Here is a 23077-nt window from a genome sequence, read left to right on the forward strand (position 1 = left end):
CGTTCAGAGACGCTCTTCTAAATACCACTGTTGTAATGCGTGGTCATTTGTGTTACTGTCACCTTCCTGTGTCAGCTTCGACCAGTCTGGCCCCCTCTCCTCTGACACCTCTCATTAAAAAGGCGTTTTTGCCAGCTGAATTGCTGCTCACTTTTCGTTTTTCGCACCAGTCTCTCTGGAGACTGCTGTGCGTGAAAATACAAGGAGATCAGCAGTTGAAACTGAGATACTCAAACCTGCCTGACACCAACAATCGCTCCTCGGTCAGATCACATTTCTTCCCCATTCTGACATTTGGTCTGAAAAACAGCTGAACCTCTTGACCATGTCTGCATGCTTTCATGCGTTTAGTTGCCACATGATTGGCTGAATAAATATTAGCATTAACAAGCTGGTGGACAGGTCTACCTAATAAAGTGCTCAGTGAGTATATCAAGCAGTATTTGATATATAAAAACATATTTTTTGAACAAGTTTTAGCATTTTGTATGCTCCTTTCGTGGAATTGGGTTTGGTAGGAATGCCCTGTAATGTTTTTCAAGAAATCCTGTGATACAATCTTCCAAGCTTATTGCAGGGCTTGCCAGAGCTCTACTTTTAACATTTCCAGTTTGTTTTCTATTCTTTCTCCGGTCCAAGTAGCCCCCCCCCCCCCCCCCCAGCCCCCCCACAGCTTCCACTACGCCGAGGTCGGGACCCGGAGGTGGCCAGTCTAACGCTGTGAGTGGCCCATCAGCAGGCTTCCGCTCCGAGTAGATCATAATCGCGTTTGTGGAGCGCTAGGAGCCCTAATCGCGGTGAAAGACCAATCGGTTGTTTTCCCTGCGGTGCGGCCAAGATGAGTCAAGATCCTCAAAATTCTTCACAGCACTCATAATTAGCGCTTTGAGGAGTGACATCACAAACATGATCAGAATGGTCCTGACTCAACCTTCCAATGCTGATGTCACAATCACTGCCGGTGACTGGAAAGCAGTGAGGAGTTCCAGAATGCTCACTTAGGGGAAAAAACATTCTAAAAAAACACACACTCATCATAATGGGAATAAAATCGATTTTTGATGAGATCCCCTGAAATAGCGGTCAGGAACGAACCCCAAGGCCGTGGCAGAATCCCCGCCTCGGTCGCAACAGAAGGCTGCGGACAGGCATCACCGTACTCTGCGCCAACGCTGCCTCCCGACGCACCTGCGTCTACGACGACGGCGAAACGCTACGTCTGAACACGTCGCTCGACAAAGAGTTTCCGCCGCCGGGTTGAAGCCCCCCACGCTTCATAACCTGTCGCTGCCTCTTCCGCGTGTCGCCCTTTCCGCGAGAACGGGCCGCTGGGCCGCAACACGCCCGACAAGACCATTCTTGTAAGACTTCTTCTCGCCGTGGAGTCGTGTGCCTCGTCTGCCAAACGAGTCTGCCAGATGCTGAGCAGGCGCTTCACTGGATTTCCTTCTGTCCCTCAAGGAAGTGGCCTTTAAGTATTTTCCATTAGAGGCAGACAGCTTTTTGGGGCTTCCACTGCGTTTTGTTTCTGCCGTTCGGCTCGGCTTCCAGGTTTTTTTTTTTCCGGGGGATTTTTCTCGACAGCTGGACGACCGCGCTCCCGGAAAGCCAGTTAGGTGGGCTATCTCTCCCGGAGAGGTGCCTTATTGATGCAAAGGCGAGGATTTTATGTCTGTCAAACGGCGTTAGCTTTGCCTCTCCTCGAGTCACCCCAGCTATTCCGTGTCTTTGTTAAAGGTCCCCCGTCGTACACCTTTCCAGGCCTTTATTTTAGGGCCCCGTATCCGTAAGGTGACGTTTGTGGCACCAAAGTGCCAAAAAACGATCTCTAACCAGTTTTTACGTGCCCATTTCCCAGCACATCTCACGAGCTTTACCAAGAACAGGCTGTTTTAGCGACTGTGTCTTTAAGGCTCCCTGATATCAATGAGCCTCTGTTCCGATTGACTGGCTAGCAAACTGAACACTGGATTAGTTCCGGCTACAAGGTGGGCCTCGTCGAAGCAAATTAGCATACAACAAGTCCAAACAGCTTGTTTAAATGCCCATTTTCTTCATGCAGACTGTGCGGATGTATTGGGGGACGGTGCGTTTTGACATTTTCATACTGTTTTTATAGCAACTTCAACTCCTTTATAATCCACATAGCAAGGGAAAAGTCATTTAAAAAAAACCTCCACACCAGGCTACTGGGTGGTCAATTTGGCCACGTCAGCACACAGGGTAGCCAGACACACGTCTTATCAGGCAATGATTATACAGCGAAAGCACACATTGTTTTGGTGTACGTAATCCCCGACCGTTTCGAAAACCCACAACATTTGCATTATCGGTGCAATACTCTACATCACAGTACATTGCCATGCATTCATGTGGCAGACACACTTATCCGGAGTGACGTACAGTAAAGTGCATATCATAACCAGGCTGAAAACCGTAGCTGGAAGGTACAGTTCCAAGTGCTCGAGCGGTCACACAGAGTCTTGTGGGCTAATCAGAACCAAGTAGCAATACCACAGTTCTGGCACCTAGCCGAGCCATAGGTCCACTCGGACGGTGCAAAGATGGTGCAGGAACGAGCCCCACCTTCTCGGATTGAGGCCCGGACCGCGCCCCACAAACCAGCGGTCGGAAAGCAGCACCACATGGGCGATTGCGTCGCCCCGGGTTACAGACGGGTTAATTGGTTTTGGGGGAGCGTGTCCCCCGGTCTCCCTGGAACCCCACCGACCGTGGACTGCATGCAAAAGGGCCGCCGCTGAAAGGACTTTCTCTGACTTTTTGGCTGCGGGCTCTGGTGAGAGAGGAAGCTGGCCGGCCTCACCGCTGTGTGTGTGTGCGTGTGTGTGTGTGTGTGTGTGTGTGTGTGTGTGTGCGTGTGTACGTGTGTGTGTTTCATGTGTGTGACCGTCGTGAACGCCTTCACTCTCCCGACTCGAGAGGTTGGAGATTGCGCATGAACAAAAAACGCCCACGGTCAACCGGATATTCCACATTAGGGGTGCAATTTGGAAGTACTCAGCTCCACGTCGGACGCCCCAAATAAAATATATATACATTTAATTACACACCAAGCACACCTGGTTCTGTCACACCTGTGCCCTTTTGGTCATCTGTGTTCCTAAGTCCCTAGCGTTTTCGCCTCTTGTTTCCCTCTGCGACCACCGTAGTCTGTTTTCAGTTTCATCGCCTCTCATTCATTTGTTCCACCTGTGTTCCATTTTGTGTCTCCGCCTCCCACTCCCTATATGTACTTCCTTCCTGTCATGTCTGTCACCTGTTTCTCATTGTGTCAATCAGTATTGTATTTAAACTCGTTGCTAGTTTGTCTCTCCCAGTTTTCCAGTTCTGCCCTTATATTAGTTTACCCCGATTCTAGCTTTATTCTGTGACCCCATTTTTCAGTCTGTTTTTTCTGTGCCCTGTATTTTGGATTTTCTGGTTTTTGATATCTCTGCCTGGTTTTTGGACTTTCTCCTGGTTTAATACGCTTTAAGAAAATACAAGAAATTCCTATTTTTATTGTATTGATGTGTCTTGTATCTGTTGCAATGTTATATAGTGTGTTATTGAACACGTTATACCCAGATAAATAGCTTTGAAATGTCATTTTCTTAAGACTTTTGCACGGTATATAACACACACAAACACACACATCGTAAACTGTTGCCAGTGACTATTTTCAGTATTAATAATATTTGCAGAAATACAGACAGCGTTTCTTAAAATGTAAACGTTAATATCAAAGCATGCCTTTAGAAACCTGCCTCACCAAAAAATGATGGTTGTAATCTCGCTGAATATATTAAAGCAGGGGTGTTGAGCTCATCCCAGAGGGTTTTTGCAGGGTGTGCAATTTTTTGTGCTTTCCCTTTCAATCAGCCGCCAATTAAGACCTTGACAACAAGGTGTGTGGATTGAGTTAGCCAATCACAGGTGCCGAGACACCTCCGAAAAAGTGTCAGGCATCGCGACCCCTGAGAGCTGCAGTCTGACACCTATCTATTCAATTAAATCCACGAGTACCGTCTCACCCCCTAATCAAGCAGCCAGTTAAAACTGAGAGCCACAGACACGGGATCCTTGCTTCATGCTTAGTTGAAAGCGTAGGTCTACGCCATTGTACATTCGGCCCGGACGCACCCTCGAAACGGGAGCGAACACACCTCAAAGCCTGCTGCAAAACGCTGCGCACCGCTGGGAGGAAACGTGCGGTTCGGCACAGAAACCGTTGCGAAACGTTTTCCCATTGCACGTGCCCCAGCATAGCATCACAATGTTTTAAAGCATCTGTCTCTTCTGCCCCAGGTGTCCAATGTGCCATTCCGATGTCATTTTTAAATTAGAATCATTTTATTTGCCAAGTAGTTTTCACATACAAGGAATTTGCTGTGGTTAAAATGTAATTCGTATGATTACTGTTGCTGGAATTCAATATTGATTCACTCATTTTGGTCAGGTATATTCTGCACTGTAACCGGGTGTCAGAGAGCAGTTGTGTGCAGGTGACAGGAGTGTGTGCCGCTTCAGTAAACGCTTCTGAGCCAGCGGGGCTCGCTGTGGGTGGGCGGCGGCGGGGAGGCGTTAGATGTTCATATCGCAAGCCCCCCCCCCCCCCCCCCTAATCTATAGCGGGAGAAACCCCCCCTAATCTATAGCGGGAGAAACCCCCCCCCGTCTGTTAATGAGCATCTGTCAATGAGTGTAGACTGACAGACGCTTTCTCAGAGTGTCTGTTAATGAGTGTAGACTCACAGACGCTTTCTCTGACCATCTGTTTATGAGTGTCTGTTAATGAGCTCCTGTGACTGAGTGTCTGTTAATGAGCGTAGACTCACAGACGCTTTCTCTGACCATCTGTTTATGAGCGTCTGTCAATGAGCGTCACAGGAGTGGTGATCTTCATCTTGCAGAAGAACTCTATGGCCAGATCATTTGGATGTCTTAAGGGACGTCTTAAAGGACGTCTTAAGGGACGTCTTAAAGGACGTCTTAAAGGACATCTTAAGGGACGTTATGGGACATGAGCTGACCCAGTATCATGAGCTCATAACACAGCTCTGTGACATGAAACGGCATTAGGGTTGTCACGATATCCGATAATATCCTATCGTATATCACGATATTCGAATATATCGCCTTTATCATGACCTATACAATATTATTATTGATAATGCCACGTTGCCATGGCCCACGTGCTTATTTGAGAGACAAATTAATTTTTAGCTGATGCTCTTATCCAGAGCGACTTACAGTAGATTAGAATATGCCGGGGGCAATCCACCCTGGAGCAATGTGGAGTTAAGGGCCTTGCACTAGGGCCCAGCAGCTGTGTGGCTCTTATTGTGGCTACACTGGGGCTTGAACCATCAACCTCCCGGGGTTCCAGTCACGCACCTTATCCACCAGTCACCCAAATCTCAGTGGAGCATCCTCTCTCCCGCGACCTTTGATATGTTATTCATTTTCGTATTTATTTACCGACTATAATGGATGCAATGCGTGGGTTTTTATTTTCCTTTTTCATTCTTTCCCGTGAGGCGGCACGGATGGTGCAGTGGGTAGCACTGCCGCCTCACAGTAAGGAGGTCCCGGGTTCGAATCCCCGTCGGCCGGGGCCTCTCTGTGCGGAGTTTGCATGTTCTCCCCGTGTCTGCGTGGGTTTCCTCCGGGTACTCCGGTTTCCTCCCACAGTCCAAAGACATGCAGGTCAGGCTGACTGGAGAGTCAAAATTGCCCAATAGGTATGAGTGTATGAGTGAGTGAATGAGTGTATGAGTGAGTGAATGAGTGTATGAGTGAGTGTATGAGTGAGTGAATGAGTGTATGAGTGAGTGAATGAGTGTATGAATGAGTGTATGAGTGAGTGAATGAGTGAATGAATGAGTGAGTGGTGTGTGTGCCCTGCGATGGACTGGCGACCTGTCCAGGGTGTATTCCTGCCTTTCGCCCAATGTATGCTGGGATAGGCTCCAGCCCCCCTGCGACCCTGTTCAGGATAAGCGGGTTCAGATAATGGATGGATGGATGGATGGATTCTTTCCCGTTGTTTGGCCCCCCACCCAGACGAAGGTCTCCCCCCCCATCTCCAGCGCCGGACCACCAATCCCTCTGGACCCGGGCGCCATTTTGTCTCTGGAGGTCTGACCGGACCCCGCGACACCGCCACGTCTCCGCACTCCGCTTTCATTTACATTTTAGTCATCTGGCAGACGCTTTTAATCAGGAGGGAGGACTAAAGTACAGTCTGAAAAGGTGTGTTTTTTTGTCTGGGGAGGGATTCTGCTGTCCTGACAGTGGTAGGCAAGTCATTCCACCACTGAGGAACCAGAACATCGACTCTAAACTGAAAGTGACATTTCATTACATTACAGGCATCTACTAAATGCCATTTAGGAGATGCTCTTAAGCAGAGTGAATGTTTTAACATACTGTAGTAAACCCATTTTATGCAACCAGATATTTTACTGAAGCGATTCAGATTAAGCACCTTGTTTAAGGGTTTCAAAACCAGTGGACTCAAACAAGCGACCTTAAAGGTACAACAGGTCAGATTTTTGTGTTAAAACATCGTTACAAGACCATGAATCCCTCCCTATCATTGAAAAAGGCTCCCTGACATGTTGACTCACCCTCTGCCTCGGCTTATAGTCCTTAAATTCGGGTTTCAAAATATACAGTTGACGACCCGACACTCTGTACCAAACCATTGCATAACTGTACAATAATTCAAGCTCATTGGTTGAAAATTGGTTCTAATTGCCACAGCCAATGTCAGCACATTTACAGAGATGGGGGAGGGATAAACAGTGTTGTGGTTTGAAGGTGTTTGTTGCTGCAATTCCTCTCTAGACCGTTAGAAGTCTGAAATTACCTATTGTACCTTTAAGGCTGCAAGTTACTGAGCCATTATACCAATGCCACTTTATTCAGTGCAATCAATGCATGCAAAGCTCCCGCTAATACATGTAGAATAAGGCTAATAGCTACACTATTAATTTGCTCATAATTACAATTTCACTTCAACCCTAACAAATCACACCTTGTTCAAAATCTAGAGATCTCACAGAGCTGATAATTAATAGACTCAGGTGTGCCAAATTAGGGTTGAAGTGAGACATGTTGATCTGCAGGAACAGTGCGGGTGACCCCTGCTATATATTCGATATATTCAATCATAACAACAAAGCATCAATTTGAAGGTAAATCTGCGATTCATATGTGAGTCACGACACAATTAAATGTTGACTGTTCAAGAGATCAGAGACATTTAGGAATCTATTTACTTGTATTGTATGTATCTAAATGCATCACTTCTTATAATGAATGAAAATTATGCATAAAAATTGTGATCTTTCATCTACCAGAACAAACAGCAGACAAATAATAATAATATATTAAATGATAATAAATTGGAAAAATGAAAGATCCTGCTTCCTGTCATGTTGTTGGCTTTATTCAGACAGGTACAAAGCAGAGGGTAACAAACAGGGAGAGAGCAGAGAGGGTGACAGACAGGTAGAGAGCAGAGAGATACAGACAGGTAGAGAGCAGAGAGGAACAGACAGACAGGTAGAGAGCAGAGAGTAACAGACAGACAGGGAGAGAGCAGAGAGAGTAACAGACAGACAGGTAGAGAGCAGAGAGATACAGACAGGTAGAGAGCAGAGAGAGTACAGACAGGTAGAGAGCAGAGAGATACAGACAGGTAGAGAGCAGAGAGAGAGTACAGACAGGTAGAGAGCAGAGAGAGAGATACAGACAGGTAGAGAGCAGAGAGAGTACAGACAGGGAGAGAGCAGAGAGAATAACAGACAGGTAGAGAGCAGACAGAGTAACAGACAGACAGGGAGAGAGCAGAGAGAGTACAGACAGGTAGAGAGCAGAGAGACTAAGAGAGACAGGTAGAGAGCAGAGAGACTAAGAGACAGACAGGTAGAGAGCAGAGAGACTAAGAGACAGACAGGTAGAGAGCAGAGAGAGTACAGACAGGTAGAGAGCAGAGAGACTAAGAGACAGACAGGTAGAGAGCAGAGAGAATAACAGACAGGTAGAGAGCAGAGAGAGTAACAGACAGGTAGAGAGCAGAGAGAGAGATACAGACAGGTAGAGAGCAGAGAGAGAGTACAGACAGGTAGAGAGCAGAGAGAGAGTACAGACAGGTAGAGAGCAGAGAGCGTAACAGACAGGTAGAGAGCAGAGAGAGAGATACAGACAGGTAGAGAGCAGAGAGAGAGTACAGACAGGTAGAGAGCAGAGAGAGTAACAGACAGGTAGAGGGCAGAGAGAGTAACAGACAGGTAGAGAGCAGAGAGAGTAACAGACAGGTAGAGAGCAGAGAGAGAGATACAGACAGGTAGAGAGCAGAGAGAGAGTACAGACAGGTAGAGAGCAGAGAGAGTACAGACAGGTAGAGAGCAGAGAGACCTCAGAACGGGTCATGGTGGAGATCAAACCCTGGCCCACACAGGGAACCAACCATCCTGTCGATTGCAGCACACACACACCACCAATACAAACATTTGGTACTGGACGTTATGCATATATATAGATATATGAACAACAATAGTAATAATCATCATCATAATAACAACATACAAGGTTTTGTTTTTTTGTCGTTGTTCATTTTCATTCATGCAAAAAGGATAGAGAAAAGCACAGCCCTTAACCCCACATTGCTCCAGGAGGGATTGCACCCTGCTTAGTCCAATCAACTTTAAGTTGCATTGGATAAAAGAGTCAGCTAAATAACACATTATTCAGCTTTAATGTCCTCACCGAGAAAAAAAAATCAATGGGAAAAATCTTAGCAAGCCGCCTAACAGAACACTGAAGGGTTAATATTGACAAGACTGTTAATATCACTGCTTCAGTTACGCTTGAAGCATGTTACTGGAAAGAGGCTATTTTTTTTATATATATATATATTTTTTACAATGATTAACATATCTCACAGCCCTGCTACACGGTGACTGTGGCACCCCCACACGGGAACGCGAGGATCACCCGTCAGCCTCGGCGCCTGCCTGACACCCCTCCGAGAATCATTTTCTCACTTCCCTTCCGCAGAAGACAGTCACCCACACAGTCTTACAGGTTATTTTCACCCTGTTCAGTCAGCAGCTAAACAGCGCACGGACTTCAAGGACGGGAGTCCGGCGTTCCAGACGCCGCCATTAACGCGCGAACCGGCGCACGGCGTTTCAGCCGGTCTGTCTTATCGCCCCGTTTGTTCGCTCGTTCTCATCAGATTAATCTGCAAGGTCCAAGTTCCTATCTATCCGGTCACTCCTGGCACTTGGAACTGTACTCCCCCCCATTGGTCTTTCAGTGCACATGTCCCTGGTTATGGGTATGCACGTTGTGTTGTGCGTCGCTCAGGATAAGAGCATCTGCCAAATGCCTGTAATGTAGTATAATGCGGTGTAATGTGCCTCCATTAGATCTCATCCACACAATAACCCTCAGTAAGTCACAGAATTAACACCCCCTCCCTTCTCTGACTCTGTTCCGTCTCTGTCTCGGACTTGTTTTCTGTCTCTGTCTCTGACTTGTTTTCTGTCTCTGACTCTGACTTGTTTTCTGTCTCTGACTTGTTTTCTGTCTCTGTCTCTGACTTGTTTTCTGTCTCTGACTTGTTTTCTGTCTCTGTCTCTGACTTGTTTTCTGTCTCTGTCTCTGATTTGTTTTCTGTCTCTGACTTGTTTTCTGTCTCTGTCCCTGACTTGTTTTCTGTCTCTGTCTCTCTGACTTGTTTTCTGTCTCTGACTCTGACTTGTTTTCTGTCTGACTCTGACTTGTTTTCTGTCTCTGACTCTGACCTGTTTTCTGTCTCTGACTCTGACTATTTTCCCGTCACTGATTCTGACCTGTTTTCTGTCTCTGACTCTGACTATTTTCCCGTCTCTGATTCTGACCCTGCTCCATCCCTCCTGTGTATGAGGGACAATCACAGTACAGTAAAAAATCTCTGATTGGCGCAGAGCTTAAAGCCTCTTTCCTGGCTGGTGTGACAGGTTTGTGATAGTTGGCTAGAAGTGTCTTTAATAGTTGCATGTACTGTAGTTGGATACATGTATCAATACTCTTAAGGTCTGTAAATGTGCCAGTACTTTAATTAGTTGGGTAGATGTGTCAGTAGTGTCAGTAGTGGATAATATGTCAGTAATGTAGGTTGCCGGCTATATGTTGCTGTTGCTGTAACACTTGGAAAGATGGAACTGTTTTTCCGCATCTGGGAATCAGGAGGAGCATTGCGCAAGAACACTCATTCCGGGAAAAGCGCTTGCATGGCTATGCAAGAATGCGAGGCTTCCTCAAGCATTTCCACACAGTAACACATGCTCTAGCCCATTCATTCACACCCCATTCATACCAAACAATACTGCTGCTGTGCAGTATTTCTGTTCCATACAGGACTCTCCGCTATGTGTCCGTCTGTGATGTTGCTCGTCCAGTCATTTCAAAGCACTGCCCCAGAGCCCCGCCCAGGAGAATCTCCAACTGCCATGAAACGGTTATAATGACAGCCAAGCTCAGACAGTTTACCTCCCAGCGGGGGGTCTACAGGCAGTGGTGTGGCGGGGCTAGGGGCAGGGGGGGGGGGGTATTGGTAAAATTATTGACTGGGTTGGGGGCTTTTAGCAGATACTCATCAGACTTTATTTTTCCTGGAAGTCTCAGAGGGTAGGTTACGCGTACTCATACCGTACATTTATTTTACCGTATATAAAAAATGTATATAAAAATGATGTACATTGTTGTGTACTGTATATGTTAGTAATGCAGGAAATCGTCCCGAAACAGAGAAGCTATTCGGTGAAAGTCTTCCGCGGGCAATCCCACAAACCAACAGTTCGGGAACATCAAAGGCAGGCGCATCAAACGCATCTAAACGGAAAAATAAAAGCGATTCCACACAAGTTCACATGTTCATTTTACTCTATTAGTGGGCTAAACACATGAATAATGCCCAGGCAACAGATGTTGTCATTGACACAACAAACAATGAATTATTAATAAAAATGTAGATCAGACTTATTTTGGGGAAGCTGTTGCTTTCTCTGTTCTCCTGCACACCCAAACCCCTGTCCCTTCCCCCGTCAGGGGTGCCACTGCACCTGCTGCCCCCCATGATCCTGTGTAAATAGCAACGCTGCCCCCTCCCCCGTCCCCAACCTCCCCTCCTGCCACACCCGAGCACCCCCCCATCCCCGCTAATCAGAACAGCCCATTATCCACTAATCACAAACAAACGTTTGTCCAGTCCAGCCTCTCTACCCCCCCCCCCCCCCCCCCCCCTGTACAGACGGCAGGCTGCTCGCTAATCAAATCCCATGCTAAAAGTACATAATTCAAAATGGGTCTATTCACGTGACCGGCGCTCGCTTTTTTTTTTTCCTCCAAGCCCCCCTTCCCCCATCCCATCAAAAACATCATTTAAAAAACTGAACACAGCAGAAATTCCGTTGGTGTTTGGGTGGGGGGTTGGGGGGGGGGGGGTCCGCTGTGGGCCCTCGCAGTTATTAACGGGCCTGTGGTTCCCTTGTAATAACGGACCAACTGAAAACAAGCCAGCGCCAGAAGGACAGATGTAAACTACGGAAGACAAAAGAGCCGCGCGACTCACCCAAGAGGACGTTGCTCTGCACCGAAGCCCAAAGGATCGTCAAGGAGCCGAGAGTCCAGAGAACCGACACAGGGAATGACGGGAATGCCATGGTCGGGCGCACACACACGCCTTCGTCCGTTTCTTTCCGAGTGTAGTGTCCTCGCAGGCGCCCCTAACGATGCTCAAGGCTAGCCGAAATTACACCTGTACACAAGGGACAGACCGCACGCGAGTCACACGGTTATCAGTGTTATCAACAAACACACACACACACACACACACACACGCACAAACACACACACAACCGCACGCACACTCGTTAAGAAACGCACACAGTCACACAAACACTACCAAGCGTGTGGGCCTCATTCTGCACTGACTGCACAATAGGTTGTATCGATCCACCCTTGTCCAATCCGTTCAGGTTGGTGACGCATCTTATCAAGTCAGTGAAATACGTTCAGCAGCTAAGGCAAACTACGCAAAACGAATAACCTACACAAAGGCACAAATAAGACAATAAATACCTCGCCAGGTCGATTTGTAGAAACAATACGAAAAAAAAAAGCTCTAATCAGTCCAGAAGAAATTTGCTCGGTTTTACTTAAACACTGCAAATTGCCTGTGTAACGGTTTTGCAGGGAAACGCAATCTGTAGTAAATAAAGGTTGTGGGATTCACATTTGCTGTAATATAGTCAATCACCAAGGATAGTTAATACACGGTAAACCTGAATACAAAGCGGAAACGCGCTGCCCTCAGAGAATACACCGTGTGGGTTCACTTGACTTGGTTGTAGAGATTTGCGCGTACGCACACGCAAACTGTCCCGGTAATCCTCTTGCGCTCAGCTACGGATTTATCCATCCTCCAGATATTCTCCTATTGTCACTGTGATGTTTTTTTTTTTTTTTTTTTTTAATTCAGCGCAAGAAGCGATGCAGCGCATCTCCACAGGCGCGAGCCAGTCTGTGGGGCGAGCAGGGGTGGGTGGGGAAGGGCACGAGGGTTTTGTTTGTTGTTATTTTTACGATTTAAGGGCTATTCGCATCAATGCAAAGCAAACTTGTTCCCGGCAATTAATAAATATAAATATATATAATGGGTAACAACTGCACGCAACATAGGCTACGCACCCTCCAAGGAAAGAGTCGCTCCATGCAAAGATGCGTAACAATACCTGCAATGTCGCTGTTCTGTGAACGCCAGGAAGCGGTGTATCGCAGAGCGGCCGCCAATGGGCAACCGCGCTGACTCTCCCTCACGTTACACCTTTTCTCCCATTTCCGAAACGACCCTCGTAAACGCGAGCGCCGAGATTGAGGTGCACCTCGCACCAAGCGCTCGAAACTGAGACGCACACATCGCGCGCCTATATAATGCAGCAGTAGCCTATACGCCGACGATAAAACGGACCAGGAGGGGAAAGCGAGGAGGGAACGGCTATACATAGGACTATATTAAGAATAATCTCACCTTTAAATCGCGTCCTGCTTTATTCCCGGCCGAGATGATAAACTAACCTCAGTCAATAACGGGGGGGAGAGAGAGGGAAGATTCCGACACATTCCAGAACACCTCACGTACTGCATCTGCTATCAGAGTCTCTCTCTCTCTCTCTCTCCCCGCTAAATAAACAAGCGGATGACAACAATAATAACTGATATCATGATACATTCGGCTAACGCGGAGAGTAGCCTATACACACCAAAATATGTGGTTCCTGGAATCTCCTCGGCGATGGGGTTTTTCTCCGTGCGATTCAGGGTCTGGACCGGCGGCGTTCGGGTGGCTCGCGCTTGCTCCGGGTCCCTCTGGGTCTGTCTGTCTTGCTTTTTTTTTTTTTCCTGTCGCGCGCTCCTTGTTTTTCTTGCTTTTTCCCCCTCCTTATACTGCTACCGTTCACTGCAGCAAAAACAGACTGTCTGAAAGGGGGAGGGAGGGAGGGAGGGGGGTGGCGTGTGGGGCGGAGGGGGGAGGGGTGGGGATTTTAATACGATTTGGCCAGTACCATTTCGATAACAGGGCAAGAGCGTACCGTCTGAACGAGAGGGGGAGGAGCAGAGAGGAAATTCTAGAGATGCGTGTGCCTCCCAATTATTATTATTAGTATTATCTTAATGAGTGCTATTATTATTATTATTATTATTTATTTATTTATTATTATTAGACTATTATTATTGCCGTATAGCATTGTTATTTTTAAAGATAACATGGTAAAAGGACATTATGTTTTGCGCTACCTGGAATTGTCTGGCTGAGACGGGGTTGGGCTGCGCGCGGCCTGTCTGCACGGACTACGAGCGAGGAGAAGGAGTTCCTCTCTGCGGTTGGAAGCACGTGCTGTTTCCCATGAATAGATCCCCTCGCGCCGGCCATGAGAGGACCGGGGGGGAGTGTGCGACGTGCATGCGGATTAGGATTAGATTTATGCACAGATTAGGTTGGGTCGGTGGTGGGGGTGGGGGGGGGGGGTATGGGGTTAATTTGGGATGGAGACATGGAGGAGCCTACAGTATCTAGGCAGGAGACGGCTCAGTCAGACGCGACGGGGTTTGAGATTCGGGTAGTCCGGAATCAGAGGTATATTCAGGCAACTGCTGGAAGCGAGGCGCCCATTCATCAATTCTTAAGCAGAAGTGTGCTGATGTATTGGAGCCACTCGTTGATATTGCGTTTTGAAACAAGAACACAACATAAACACAACTACATTATGGAAGCCGTAGGCATAATGCTTGTTTTACTGAAGGCAAACCATTAACTTACTTTCTATTTACAAGTATTCATTGTACTTCTGTAATATATCTGAGGAATAACACAGAACAGGTCCCGGTTCTGAAATTAGCGCGACTTTGGTGCCATCTGGCGATAATAAGGGTTCATTGCGCGCATGTCCTCGAGGCGCTCTGGTATTCCCAGAAAGCGTCAATTACGTCATCGGTTACTGACATGTGGCTTCAGCTGTATTCGTTCGTTACTTCTGCAGACAGTAACTCTCGGTATCATATTCCAGCTCCCACCCACGCACTTCCTCTCTCCGTCTCTGACCTACCGGTCGAAATAAATGTCTCCTTGCGATTTTCGGACTGCGGTGCACAGAGCATCCGTCCTTCATTTTGACTGCCCCCCATACGATAAAATCCACTCTCAGATATAGTTTCACTTCAAAAGTCCTAGATAACATGGTCGCGCTCTTTTACGAGCTGACAGACGAAGATGGGAGGACAAAATGAGTGAATGAACGGATGTATAGACGGAGTGATGGATTGAATGAATGCACAGCCCTGTCCGACTAGATGGAGGAACATTGACGCCCATGTAGTCACGCGTAAATGGGACGTAAGAACATACGCCGGTCTGGCGGAAAATTTTGAGTGAACCAATCACAGATCATATCTTCCGAATAGCCCACAATATGCTGCGGACCAATCACTGGTCCGCTGTCCAAAATCTAATGTGCTGTGGACCAATCATTCTTTCTATCTCCAGAATACGCTGTGCAGTGCACCAATCACTAATGCCATGGCTATCCAGCACCTGCAATCACGATGCCGGGCCTACCGAATGGACAATGAGACTTGTCTTTCACTCGCTTTGTCTCTCACACATGCGTCAAACTCGCATGACTCCTTTTTATCTTACTGTTACAAACACTGAAAGACACACATACACACACACACACACACACACACACACACACACACACACACACAGAAAGAGAGAGAGAGCTGCACAGAGAGGAGAGAGATAATCGTTTTCAATTTATTTAAGTGAAAAGCCATTATATTAATTGTATTTATTGTTACAAGAGAGAGATTGCAGACCGTATGGAAACATTATTTACAAACATGGGTACGTTAGAAATGTCCAAATTGAAACGTTAAAAAAAAAAATGTAGGGGTATACTAAACCATTGTGTGCAATAATTATAGCTCTGGTGATCGAATAAACGAATATCAGTACCGTTTCGATGTTAATATGGAAAAAACCAACCACCCTCTGGGTCGGCGGAGCCAGTGACTCATCTCTGCCGGGACTCGAACCCGGAGCCTCTGGATTAGAAGTCCAGCGCGCTATTCCATTGCGCCACAGAGACTGAGCCACCTGAAGCTGCGCAGAACCGGTTTAAATGCATCCATCCCTCTCCTGCGTCCCAGCATCGCGCAGCATCAGGACCACTCTGCCGTCATTTTGGCTCTAACCCGACGCGCAGCTAGAGGGCGCTAAAAACGGATGTACAATAAAGAGCCAAAATGGCGGCTGCAGTTTCCCTATTGTCAGTACGCCGCCTAAAGCGCATTCATTAGATCAGGATATTGTGTGGAAAATACGCATATTGAATGCAAGATTTAGAATTTAAAAATTCAGGAAAAATAGCCAGAATCGATATTTAGTGGTTGATCGATCATAGGCCCTACACCGGTTCCGTTTTTATTAATTTTTTTCTAATGTCCTGTATCGCAGACAACGGGCTGTGCAATGCTTCATGTTTTTAAAATTGCTCCGGTCTTTATAGGCGTTTCCTCTATGGATGGGTAAGAGGGCATTCTCCGGCAAGTGCAAGTTCTGTGATACTGCAGCTACACAAACAGGCGGCAAACAAAAGCAGCGCTAAAGCCGAAGGTAGGAAACTGCAATGGCACTGTTCAAATCAGGGGAATCTCAGACGTCAGAGTTATTAGGCTATATCGTTATATACATTGGCACTGACAAGTGACGCAGCCCACGTCGCTATACGTGAACAACTTTTTGGTAATTAACGAGGTTCTGCGATTCGATGCGCAACGATGAGCTAGAATTCCAGAGACACACGGCTGGATCGAAGAAGGCGACCCATTCTGTATTATTAAGCCACTGCGTCGGATTAATTTTACACATTCAAAATTTTGAGTTCAATTATTGTAGCTTCCTAATACATCGCTTACAACAATAGGCGTCCAGACTCGTGAAACCTGAAATCTAGAGTAGGCTACTAGTGGAAGGTACCAAGGTGAATTACTTCACAGGTGAAAGGTGCGTGCTTCCTCTCATAATGCAGAATACACTGGCGACTGATTATTACATCCATTCGCCTTTTAAAAATATGTTATCACCATTAACCTCCCTCTTTAGTCTTCCGTAATTTAACTCCTGTGGACGACGATGGTAAAAAGGTGGATTTCAACAGATATTTGTGTTATTTTTAAACTAATCAATATTAGAGGAGGAGCTTTTCCATCGAATTTCATTCCGTGTACCGTGTACACCCGACTACCAAAATCAACCATGCCTGTCTCGACACAAACCCAGCGCCGAGACGTCACGTGTGTAAGGAAATACACGCCCAGGACTCCGGCGTCATAGCCGGACACTTCTGCAAGTCAGGAGGAGATAAGACCAGATCCGCACACATTACGAATTCACAGACGTCGTTCTAATGACAGAACACGAAACTGTTCTGAGTCGACTGACTGTTTTTAAAAGTCGAAACTACTTAAGTTGAAACAAACAGAAGTTTAATGCGAAGTCAGGTAATACAGGCGCCACACCTGCCAGTCAGCGTTCACCTTCACGTGCTGCACCACGAGACACAATGTCACCGCAATCCAATCTCTGTTACCCTGGTAATAATATCGGCGGGGCTGCCCAACCCTGTTTCCAGAGATCTACTATCCCGTAAGTTTTCACTCCAACTCTATTTTTACACACCTGATACTGCTCGTTAGCAGGCGCAGCTGAACAAGATCCCTAACGCAGGGATCCTGAAATCTGGCCGTCGAATCCAGATCTGGCCCTGTTTTTCTTTTCCTCCCAGGTAATTAATTAACTGAACAATTAATGCTACTAATGGGCCATCCTGTCTTCAGACCTGACTCTCAGGTGAAGGGTGGGTGGAAAACCAGTTCTCTGGTATTGTGATTTGAGGGACATGACAGTCCTGGAGGGCCGCAGTGTCTGCTGGTTTTTGGGATGTCGGCACCTGTGGTTTATTAAAGTCAATGATTGGCTAAAGAAACCACACACCTTGTTCTCAAGGCCTCCATTGACAGCTGATTGGAAGGAAACACCAAAAACCTGCAGACACCGTGGCCCCCTGGGAATTCAGTTTGACACCCCTGCTCTAGCTGTTGAATGAGGTGTGGCTTTGTTAGGGTTGGAGTGAAAACCTACAGGACGGTAGATCTCCAGGAACAGGGTTGGGAAACACTGATATACAGCATATGCACAGAGCATTTAAGAACTTTCATTTAGTGTTATTCTGTGCCACCTGGGCAGCATTCATATTCAGACAGTGAAATGTTTCAGTAAAGAAAGCATTTTCAGGGTGAAATGTCAACATTGACATGGAGCCAATTTTCCAATTTACATTGGCAGTAGTACATCATGATGCAGTAAAAGAGCATAGCGAATGATCTGTACAATTAACTAAGTGGATTCCAGGAAGCAACAGCAGCTAGTAATAGGCAATGGGAATGATAGACTATTTGATTGTGGAAAATATATCCCGTCGTAATATGGAAATGTGTCTTGCCAGGCAATCTTTAACCCAGTTTAACGAGAGTGTGTAAAGTAATAATCCCAACACATTTATTACAGACTGCCAATAAACCTTTAAATTGAACTGCGAGTTAATGCGACGGTTGTCCTCATACGATTTGTTTGCCTGTTTCTGTCAGCTGCCAAGTGAACCGAATGCCCGCAGTGAGTAACAGCGCCCCAGTCTCCGGGAAACGCTTCCCTTCCTCATTAGTCACGTCACTGTGGTGCTGTTTTTCGTTCACATCTAAATTACATTGCCCTTTCCTAAGGAGCGGGCCGCCATTTTAATGGTACACAGAGCTGACGAGCTATGCTATTCCATGCCCTGCCTTGTAGGCCGATACTGAGGGTTTAAATTGCTCCTGACGAGCTGGTTGGTGCCTTGCGTGGCAGCCAATCGCCGTTGTGAGTGGGTGAATCAGTGAATGAGAAGCATCAATTGTACAGCGCTTTGGATAAAGGCGCTATATGAATGCCAGCCATTTACCATTTAAATTTGATGTGTGTGCGCTGTAGCAGGTAGCCAAGTTGAGCAAAATGCGGAGGGTGAGGCAACAGTACATTTGGAAGAATTCTGAACAGTCTATATTAGCTGCAGGAGTCTGAGGACACAAAATATTTATAATAATAATAATACGCTTTAATATGCTTTTATCCAAAGCAACTTTTTGATAAGACTAAGTGGGGAGCAGCAATCCTCCCTGGAACAATGTGGGGTTAAGGGTCTCACTCCAAGGCCCAACAGCTGTGCGGATATCATTGTGGGACACCAGGGATTGAACCACTGACCACACTTGTTTTTCACCTGTCTATCTTTACCCCCCTATTACCTGTACCTTATAGGTACAATAGGTAATTTCTGACTTTTAATGGTCGAGAGGAATTGCAGCAACAAACGCCCTCAAGCCACACCACTGTTTATCCCTCCCCCTTCTCTGTAAACGCGCTGACGTTGAAACGCCATTGGCTGTGGCATTTAGAACCAATTTTCAACTAATGAGCTTGAATTATTGTACAGTTATACAATGTTTTGGTACAGAGTGCCAGGCTGTCAACTGTTTATTTTCAAACACGAATAAACACAGGCAGAGGGTGAGTCAACATGTCAGTGAGCCGTTTTCAATGATAGGAAGGGATTTACAATGGTCTTGTAACAATGTTTTAACACAAAAATCCTACCTATTGTACCTTTAAAGTAAGACTTTCTGGATTACCAGAACTTCACCTGATCTTAAAGTGCATTTCTCTCATTTTTTTAAAAGTCAGTTGTGGAACTATTTTCCCCCCTATGACTCAGAAGGTAAGTGTCTGCATCCTAAGTGATTCCGAGGTCTTTCTTATTCCATAAGGATTTCAACAAAATTCGTATACAATTGATAGTTGATAATTCAACATAGGCTGGTAATCCATTGTAGAATTATCCCACAACCTACCCGGACTTACTGAAATAAGCCACGTTTACATCTAAATCACACTCCATGAAATCCCCCCCCCCCCCCCCTCCCCCCCCGCCAATAAACAAAGTGTAAATTTAAAAAAAAGTATAACCTCCATTTTATTCATGAAGCTTGAAAGCACATAAACGGGTAAATATAGGTATACTTTATTGCAGACAAACGGGTTTTGGCAGACACAGAATAAACGGATTGATTCCCCCAGGTCCACCCTCAGCTCACAGAGCAGCGAGTGCCATCGCAGAGAGCAGCGACAGGACCACGACCATGTAGCCTGAGCGGTACACCTCCGGGATCTTAAAGCCCTTGCCCAGGTCCCACACCTGCCAGCGCAAACACACACAACCAACATGCGTCACAATAACATTACGAAACATTAACGCGGAGCATTACAGTTATGTTCACGAAAACAAATGTGTGGAATTCATTCAGAGCGACGCGGGAGTAAGAGAGAACTCTATGTAACAAGGAAGCGGCTTGGGCTGCCGGAAAAACCGGCACAAAGATCCTGAGACGGATCGGCCCTTGGCACCCCAGATCCACAGGTAATCCAGCTAAAGAAGTACTGTCAGACATGGACACTGTCAGACATGGACCATGTCAGCTGGGTAGGAGATGCAGACAGGTGTACGTTGGGTGGTAGGTTCAGTCAGGTGTGTGTTGGTTGGAAGGAAGACAGGTGTGTTGCTAGGTGAGAGGTACAGACAGGTGTGTACTGGGTGGTAGGTTTAGTCAGGTGTGCGCATACGCACCAGGTGACGGATGCCATTACAGGTGTGATACATCACGGGGAATGCCAGGATGAACTTGGCGCTGGTGATGAGGGCGGGGCCCAGGGACAGGGAATTGACCAGCTCCAGGTGAGAGGTGTAGTCACCTGGCAACACCAACGCAGCAAGTGCAAAGAGAGAAATACCTGAGAGCAAGAGGGGGGGGGGGGGGGTCAGAGAGGGGGGGGTCAGAGAGAGAGAGGGGGGGGTCAGAGAGAGAGGAGGGGGGGGTCAGAGAGAGAGAGGGGGGGGGTCAGAGAGAGAGAGGGGGGGGTCAGAGAGAGAGAGGGGGGGGGTCAGAGAGAGAGAGGGGGGGGGTCAGAGAGAGAGAGAGAGAGGGGGGGGGTCAGAGAGAGAGAGAGAGAGGGGGGGGGTCAGAGAGAGAGAGAGGGGGGGGTCAGAGAGAGAGAGAGATTTTGAGTTTTAAGCCACCTTTATTGTGACTAACAAATTGAAGCTAAACATCACAGGCTATTGAAAGCCAACAGAAAACGAAAAAAGGAAACTTACAAAATGCAAAACATAACTGCAACGGAGACTTAAGAAAACAGAAAAAGGTACAGATGCAAAGATGCAGTGGTCTGTTAAATGTGTAATGCGGGGTGTAGGAATGATGTATAAAACGCTGGTGTACCTCCGCTAAGTCCCACGCCTGTGCCTCTGTGAGTGATGGACATCACCATGGGGATAGACCACCTGCAGAACAAGCAGAGATGCCCTCACACTGCTGTAACTGAGCCCTTCTGAGACTTACTGAGTTACATCAGAGCAGGGCTACTCAACTCCAGGTCCTGAGCAGGCATTTGCTCCAGCCATGCACTACAGCACCTGACTTCACAAATGATTTTACCTGCTTGGTGCAGGAAGTAAGGTCATTAGTGAAATCACACAAGGCTGCAGCAAAGGCATGCAGACAATGTGGTCCCCCCAGGACCAGCAGCCTGGCATAACAGGAACATCATTCTTCTCATCCCAAAATACAATGCAAATGCAATTGAAACAGAATACTAATAAACACACACATGGCACAGAGAGACACAAACACAAACACACACACACACACACACACACACAGATAGATGAGCACTGACCTGTAGACTGTAATGTGAGGAGACATAGGTCGGTTTAGTCGAGTGTTTTTGTCCCAGAATTTGTCCATTTCTTCCTTTGCAGTGGTGCCCATGGGAACCGCACTATGAAACAGAGAAAAGTGAGCCTTCGCAGCAAACAATACGTGTGCAAACCCTGTGATGCATACTCCCTGTCAGTAGATGCAGCATAATGGGTACTCAATTGTCAGTAGATGCAGTGTAATCAGCACTCCCTCTCAGTAGATGCAGTGTAATCAGCACTCCCTGTCAGTAGATGCAGTGTAATCAGCACTCCCTGTCAGTAGATGCAGTGTAACGGGTACTCAATTGTCAGTAAATGCAGTGTAATCAGCACTCCCTCTCAGTAGATGCAGTCTAATCAGCACTCAATTGTCAGTAGATCAGCACTCAATTGTCAGTAGATCTCAGCACTCAACTGACAATTGAGTGCTAATTACATCTATGTAGTGTAATCAGCACTCCCTGTCGGTACATGTAGTGTAACGGGTACGTAGCATCAGTAGATGAAGTGTGATGTGTACTCACGGTCTGTATAGGCAGAATCGCGGACAGGGCGTACACACACCCCGCCGTGCCAATGTTCTGAGGACGAGAGGAACACATTTTCCATTCGAGCAGGTTACTGACTGCATACCATTTGTTAGTCATGCATGATTCTTAATCACATAACATGGTATTCAATACAATATATGTATGAAAACCTACAATAGTTTATGTGAGTTTGATCACCACTGTTAACAAACGTTTTCTATGACAAATGTATCGCGATCTTACGTGCACATACTGCTGGCGAGCTACGTCCAACAGCTCAATTTTGCCCTCCCTAACGTAGCATACAGATAACATTATGATAACGCAAGCAGCTAAGTTTTGAACTTGAACATTGCGATTGAAATGACAAACACAAGTGTGGCTCAGGTTCTCACTGATTCTACTTGGCATTGAAAAAGAGCTTAGTTAGCGAGGTTGATAATAAGCCTTTGGCTATTCGAATTCACCATCCTAACGTTAGTTTGGGAATTATGTTTTCGAGGTAATATAGCTAGCCTAGCTAAATTACCAGACATACAACAGATCTATGCTAGCTAACGTAGTTGACAAGCAAAGGCATAAACAGAACTAGCCAAACTACGGACTACAAACTAGTCTCTTGAGATTCAGCAAAAATAGCTAATTTTCCAATGGATTACCAGTCTATATTGAATTAGTAATACAACGACACGTACAATGACAGATGTATGTCACTGTGTTATATTTACGATTTCAGATTGGCAAATATGTTTATACTGACCTTAGAAGTAACGCCATTTTGTCGACCCTTCTACCTACATTTTACTTCGCTGGTACCGTTACATAGAAACTACTAGCCAAAATGTGCCTACCGCCACCTACTGGAGTGGACAAAGCCACGAAAAGGCCCGTCGAATTAAATAAAGTAAATCCTACGAAATTATGTTTTTAATGAGTTATTTTTACATTACATTATTCAATTCGTCTGGCAGACGTTGTTATCCATAGCCACTGTTTAAAATAAAGGTATTGTACTAATACAAAAGCTACTCTTCAACGTGAATGTAAAAACGTTCTTATACTGTCGACTACTGGAGAATA

General features: G+C 46.4%; 2 protein-coding genes and 1 non-coding gene across 5 annotated transcripts in view; all 3 read right to left on the bottom strand.

The window, feature by feature from the left end:
- The window catches only part of cadm3 (cell adhesion molecule 3), a 56601-nt gene extending 43662 nt beyond the window's left edge, over positions 1-12939 (bottom strand). The window contains 2 exon segments of the mRNA XM_061254932.1: positions 11630-11815; positions 12792-12939. Coding sequence (XP_061110916.1) covers positions 11630-11720 — 91 coding nt within the window. The 5' untranslated portion in view covers positions 11721-11815; positions 12792-12939.
- Positions 12940-15633: 2694 nt separating this feature from the next.
- On the bottom strand, positions 15634-15707 carry trnar-ucu (transfer RNA arginine (anticodon UCU)). The gene has a single exon. It is a non-coding gene; the product is annotated as a tRNA-Arg (tRNA).
- Positions 15708-19711: 4004 nt separating this feature from the next.
- Positions 19712-22854, bottom strand: sdhc (succinate dehydrogenase complex, subunit C, integral membrane protein). Of its 3 annotated transcripts, none has more exons than XM_061254935.1 (6): positions 22758-22854; positions 21992-22048; positions 21446-21547; positions 20989-21050; positions 20337-20500; positions 19712-19907 (listed from the first exon to the last, which is right to left on the bottom strand). In XM_061254935.1, the coding sequence occupies exons 1-6, from the start codon at positions 22772-22774 to the stop codon at positions 19803-19805; spliced, it is 507 nt and encodes a 168-aa protein (XP_061110919.1). In that variant the 5' UTR covers positions 22775-22854; the 3' UTR covers positions 19712-19802. The 3 variants fall into 3 exon arrangements, with proteins under 3 accessions (XP_061110919.1, XP_061110921.1, XP_061110920.1); XM_061254937.1 differs by lacking the exon at positions 22758-22854 and adding an exon at positions 22693-22728; XM_061254936.1 differs by lacking the exon at positions 22758-22854 and adding an exon at positions 22241-22586.
- Positions 22855-23077: the final 223 nt, after the last annotated feature.

The sequence above is a fragment of the Conger conger genome, chromosome 9 (assembly GCF_963514075.1).
Source record: "Conger conger chromosome 9, fConCon1.1, whole genome shotgun sequence".
NCBI lineage: Eukaryota > Metazoa > Chordata > Actinopteri > Anguilliformes > Congridae > Conger > Conger conger.